General features: G+C 45.1%; 1 protein-coding gene across 4 annotated transcripts in view; it reads right to left on the reverse strand.

Annotated features, from left to right (window-relative positions):
- LOC106806327 (type I inositol 1,4,5-trisphosphate 5-phosphatase-like) overlaps positions 1-5,859 on the reverse strand; it is a 64,307-nt gene that overhangs the window by 3,965 nt on the left and 54,483 nt on the right. The window contains exons 11-17 of one of the 4 annotated variants that reach the window (XM_014808234.1): positions 4,993-5,077; positions 3,028-3,201; positions 2,647-2,720; positions 2,342-2,453; positions 1,797-1,853; positions 1,353-1,395; positions 335-392 (exon numbers count right to left, since the gene is read on the reverse strand). In XM_014808234.1, coding sequence (XP_014663720.1) covers positions 373-392; positions 1,353-1,395; positions 1,797-1,853; positions 2,342-2,453; positions 2,647-2,720; positions 3,028-3,201; positions 4,993-5,077 — 565 coding nt within the window. In that variant the 3' untranslated portion in view covers positions 335-372. Of the gene's footprint in view, positions 1-169; positions 393-823; positions 1,396-1,796; positions 1,854-2,341; positions 2,454-2,646; positions 2,721-3,027; positions 3,202-4,992; positions 5,078-5,859 lie in introns of those variants that run through there. The other 3 variants (XM_014808232.1, XM_014808231.1, XM_014808230.1) reach the window with 3 other exon arrangements.

Genomic DNA, 5,859 nt, shown 5'->3' on the forward strand with positions numbered 1-5,859 from the left:
CTCTAATCTCTGCCCCAAAGCCTGGCCTTTAATAGACAAACTTATGACTCTCAATGACTCTTGTATTAATTTTGGCTCTTTATATCCTGCATTCCTACTACTTTCAGGTAGTTTTGCCTGTGACCTCTAGTATCATTTAAGTCTCATCCTCTAACTTGGAAATATGATTTGCACAATTATCAATGAATGTGAATGTAAACTGCCACCTCGAGATGAGAAGGCTAATGAAAAGGCGCAGAAGACACAAGTGTTAAAAGAAAGTTGTGAGATAATGTGCTCTCAAACTGTAAACGAAAACAAAAACAAATGTAGTGCACGTCTAACAAAACCTCACAGCGCTATGTCTGGTCCACAGTGACAAATCCTCGGCTGCTATATGCACAATCCTGTGTCTAAGGAGGCAAGAACGAGATTTCAGCATTAGTACATGCATTGTTCACTGTATAGCAGGGCAGCATTAACGCTACACTGCCAAATCGTGCCATGCATTGCTGCCGAGGCCTACAGCGCAGAACTTCTAGCTGAAGAACACTTTTCTCGATATATGAACCGCATATTACTTTGATATTATATCATTCACATGCATATTAATGTTAAAGGGGCGAAACTACCCCACCCAAATGAAGACCTCCTACTTTTCATTATTATTAGGTTAGCCATTATTGCTGTGGAAGGCTGTGTAGTTGCTGCGCCACTAGGTGGCGTAGTTGTTGTTCCGGTAGGAGTTGAGTGTTTGGCGCACGTGGCACCTCGGCAGCTATACACGGCACGGCACGCGCGCGCGAATTTCTAACTAACCGTCACGCAAATAAAAATCAGGTACCATGCAGCAGTCTATCAGGGCACACGCAGGGAAGAGCTCTACAGGATGCGGCATGAACCACACAGTCCACCATGCACGTCTGAGCCGGCCGTGGCCTTCTTCTCCTCCATGCCGCGCCCACCAGCCCCCGCCCCGTTATCCGCCGCCGCCGCCGCCGCCTTGCTGCTACGTGCCAACGGCAGGATCAGCTCGTGGAGGCTCTTAGTGAAGAAAAGCTCGGTGTCGGGGACCTCGTCCTCCGTCTCCGAACCGGAGCTGTGCCCGCCGCTTTCGCCCGTGCCGAAACGCCGCCGCCGCTGATTCTTCTTCGGCTTCTGCTCGGCGTTGTCGAACGACGTGCGGAACGCGGCGGCGAGATCGACTTGCGGCAGCAGCAGGAAGGAGTTTGAGTGCACGTCCATCACCGACACCGTGCACGCGCGGCCGTTAACCGTGATCTCGCTCGGCCGGCGGTTGCGGTTCGGCTTTGGGGGCAGGGGCACGGAGTACTGGCGCAGCATGGACATGCGATCATGCAGCAGCTTCTCACCTGGGGGCGCTCCGCACGCCAGCGAGAACGATAGGATTACCGGCTGTGTGAAGAGAAAGCAGACGAGCGGGGGTTACCACGGTGATGCGACGTATGCTGTACGAATCGTTAGGAAAGCGCGAAGGATGAGATTATGCTCGCCATCACTCAGTTACAGCTGCATAGCTCATCATCGTCATTATGTCTTTGTCGTTAATTACTGTATTACCTCAACACGAGCCCAACCATTTCCTTTAGCTTATCAAACAACCATCTGGATACCATACGCCACAGATCAGGTCAGATTGTGAGCAAAAATCTTTAAAGAAACAGTTTATAATTAATCTGTAGTGGCTAGCACTAGTCAGAAATGATAAATCTTCTGAGAGCTTAACAACACAAAATGTAGACTGTTGTAAGACATTGGCATGCCATTCAAACGGTAATCCACAGCCTATGTTTCACCTTGTGATCTCCCATACACACTTGAGCACCAATCACACTGTACAATGGCTTGTGATTCTGAAATACCAGAAAAAAACACAACTTCACGTAACATTATTAACTCATATCACCTTCAAACACACAAGCATTTTGGCCGGACACAGGAATTCACATGTGCGGGTAGATAGCACATTACACAATTTCCATGTATTCCACGTAGTAAATTTTGATTGCTCAGAGACACGAAAATCAAAAACTGCCAAGTGAGGTTCGTTTGAAGGAAGCCATGAAGCGGTGACCGGCTGTGTGGATGGCTTCTAGCCGTACAGTCTCCTGCTAGGAGTAGGCAAGCGCAAAGTTCGTGTATAGTGTGGCAATGTCGGGTACATGGAGGTTCAAGCCTTCAAAATTTTTTTGTTCCATTCCCCTTGCCCTCAGCACTGATACAATTTGTTACTTGATCTGAGAGTACTGATCTACTGTGCTGCTTGATTATATATGCTATCACACAGGGTAAATATTAAAATATCTGTGAAAATAATTAAGAATTGTACATATTTGTTTACCTGGTCTATGAGGGCCCGTGCCGTGTGAGAGAAGAGCACTCGATCACACCAGCCAGGCAACCGTGTCTTCATATATCCCAGCCCATCATTGACATCCTCGACATATGGGTAACTGCTCATAAAGCAAGGGCATATGTGAGGCGCACAAATATTTTATATTTCCGATATTAACACTAGTATTGTCTGTACTATTATGATTTGTTCATTTTATAAAACTTGAAAGTGTAGTTAAGATAAATTGTCACTTGGTCAGAAGTGAGAGAATGTCACAAGTAGGATTGGAAGCAATATGGTAGCATAATTACCTAGGGGGGAAGTCATGTGGATACTCCGTCAGCCTGTCCTGGAATTCTTCCAGCTCGTTGTCAAAGTCTGCTAGCTGAAATGCATTCAGATTTGATGTAAATCAATTATTTGAAACCCCCGAGACATCAGGCTGAAATGCTGTTTTACAATGAAAATTTCTTAGGGCTCTATTACAGCCGCCTCATAGCTCGCAACCACTACATGCTCTCACGCTCCCGTGAACAATGTGTTGTCATCGCTACACCAAAATCCAATGGAGACACCCATTCTCTATTGCTCTCTAAACATTTTTTGATCATGTGGGCATACCATAATCCAACTGTGTGTGGGGTGCTCATAATTGTGTATCTGTAGCAGGTACACCTTCAGTGACCACTCACCCATTTGCCATTGTCAACTACGAATGCCTCTGAGTGCTTATCTCCATGATCAAACAGCTTTTTCTCAATGGTCAGCACAACTTTGTCGTCATGGCCTTTTTCCGTGTACATGATCCTCTTGAGCTCATTTTTACTCGTCTTGACATACACTGGCGTAGTCTGCACTGTGAGTCTCTGAAACACAAGAGCATTACAATTATCATCAGTAATCACGTACACCAGCATATTGTACCATGAGTCTCTGAAAATCAAGAGCACAATTTTGTAAACTATTGACACGTTTACTGGTGTTGAGCATTTGCAGCAATACCACACTGCAACCGAGATTTAGCAACGCAAGAAAGAATTTTTAAACTCAAAATAAATGTTATTATTGTATTATATTATATATTATTATATATTAACAGTAGTCATCTATATGAAACTTTATTACGCTGCAGGGGCGTGTACAGGATTTGTAGCAGGGGGGTCTAACCGTAACCGAAAGTTGCGAGCACGCGAAGGGGGGGTCTGGGGAGAAATTTTTTGAAATCAGACCCCCTCAGATGCGTTTTCGATCTGCGCGAGCAGGGGCGAGGGGGTCCGGACCCCCTGGACCACCCTTGTACACGCCCCTGCGCTGGTGCCAAAGTTCTGTATTAGGGTAAGGGAAGGTATTATATAGTGTTTGTCACAGCTAAATTTCATCAGCAACCCAATACCCATAACCATTTTTGATGGTGCCTTGGACCGTTCCGTGAAATGTTTATTTAGTGTTTTTCTAAGTTAAGAATTGAACTTTAGCAATTGTACTTTGTCTTTAGAAACCGATCATATTTTGGTACACATGCTTTGCCTCTCGTAAAAACTCATAACCTGTAAATGTTTGTCAAGCGCCGTTAATAAGGCTCATAGGGTCTATGTCCCCCAGGGTACTGCCGGAACGTACCCTGGTCACTATTTGATATGGTTAGGGTTAGGGTTAGGGTTAGAGTTAGGGTTAGGGTTAGGGAGTAGGCGTAGGCGACTCCCTAGACTAGTTAGTGGAGTAGGCGAGGTACGGTCCGGCATATTAGATATAGTACCAGGGTACGTTCCCCGGGGTACGTTCCGGCAGTACCGCGGGAGACATAGCCTTTTTCCGTGTACATGATCCTCTTGAGCTCATTTTTACTCATTTTTACCTCAGCGTTAATGAGGTATAGGAATTGCTACACGCTAGGGTATTGATTGGTGCTGCCGCCTAGTGGCAATGACTACCAGACGGTAAAAGTTGTCTAAGGGCAATGGCAATTGCGACTATGTACATTACATATTATTGCATGTTTATGGTTTTGTGATGGTGGTAGGCTACGTACATTCTTGTTTACTTCAATCGCCTTTGAATTTGATCATAATTAACCTAGTCAAAGAACCTTCACGAAACATATAGAATGATATATTCCAGGAATACATTTAAAGTTTGCATGTTAGTTGCACCAACGTGATTCTAGGCTGTGCTACACAACACCTATTTAGTTATGGTCATGACCACTGAGTTATGAAGGTCCTACACTGCTTGCCTAATATTTGTTGACAGTCCTGACACACGTCTAATTTTTCAGCATGGATAACACCTTTGGAATGACAGAACCGGTTGACATGACGTCAGAGTTAGATGCACATGAGCCTGGCAGCAGTTTTATAATGTCAAGGATACAGGAAATATGCTTGCTGTCAGCACGTGGGTCGCAAGGCTGGAGGAATGTGTGTTAGGTCCGTATCACTAGCAAGTCAGCAAATGTCTGGCAGCAGCAAGAGTTGCCACAGCCAGTAAGACATGGCATATGTTCTTGTACGTGGCCATGACACACAGATATCATGCTCCACAACCCTGAAACATGTTCTGGCACGATGATATGTTATCCCAGGGATAAATCTGCCATACTTATTCGAGGGCATAAGGGCATGTGTGTGTGTTATAAATGCATACCATCATCAACGTACCTGCACGACTGCCTGAGCATCCAACCTGAAGTTGAAGTCACCAAATATGAAATGAGGGACGGTTTGGTATTCATCAGTGTCAAACCTATATAAATGACAAAGAAATTACTTAAAAACCTTTAATTCTTCCTAATTCTTACCCCAGGATGTCCCAGAAGAATGACATAAGATATCTATGGCATCTACCAAATTGCACATTTATATGATAAAGATAGTCAACAAATTTTTTCACAGCTAAATCCTGCTGCCAATCAAGGCAATCAAACGTGCCTATCACTATCAGGAGTCTATCAATAGGATCAGGAGTCTATCAATATTGATAGACTCCTGTCACTATGCTGCATGCATGTAAGATAATACCAGAAGAATACGTATCACAGTCATTTGACCAGCGTTTTGTTCAGAAGTCACACTTCGTATTGAGCTGAGGGGTTGAGCAAGTGAGAAACATCGAGTTTTACACTCAAATAATGTTTAGCCCCCTATTAACGTCAGCTCACCCACCACATGCACTATATGACAGCTAAGGTATAACTTCCTTACGATTAACTAGGAAAAGCCTCGTACTGTACACTTAGTCCTATTTCATTTCATCATCTAAACAGAGGTCACTCACGGAGAGTGCATACCTCCACCAGCAGGCATGCACGTACGTACGCACGCACGCACGCAGGCATGCACGTACGTACGCACGCACGCACGCACGCACACGCATGCTTGCTCTCCCCCTCTCCCTCTCTCTCTCTCTCTCTCTCTCTGTCTCATCTCTCCAATTACTCTCCCGCGCGCGCGCTCTCTCTCTCTCTCTCTCTCTCTCTCTCTCTCTTTAACTCTCTCTCTCTCTCTCTGTAACCCTCTCTCTCTCTC

Source organism: Priapulus caudatus, unplaced genomic scaffold (genome assembly GCF_000485595.1).
Source record: "Priapulus caudatus unplaced genomic scaffold, Priapulus_caudatus-5.0.1 Scaffold154, whole genome shotgun sequence".
Classification (NCBI taxonomy): domain Eukaryota; kingdom Metazoa; phylum Priapulida; class Priapulimorpha; order Priapulimorphida; family Priapulidae; genus Priapulus; species Priapulus caudatus.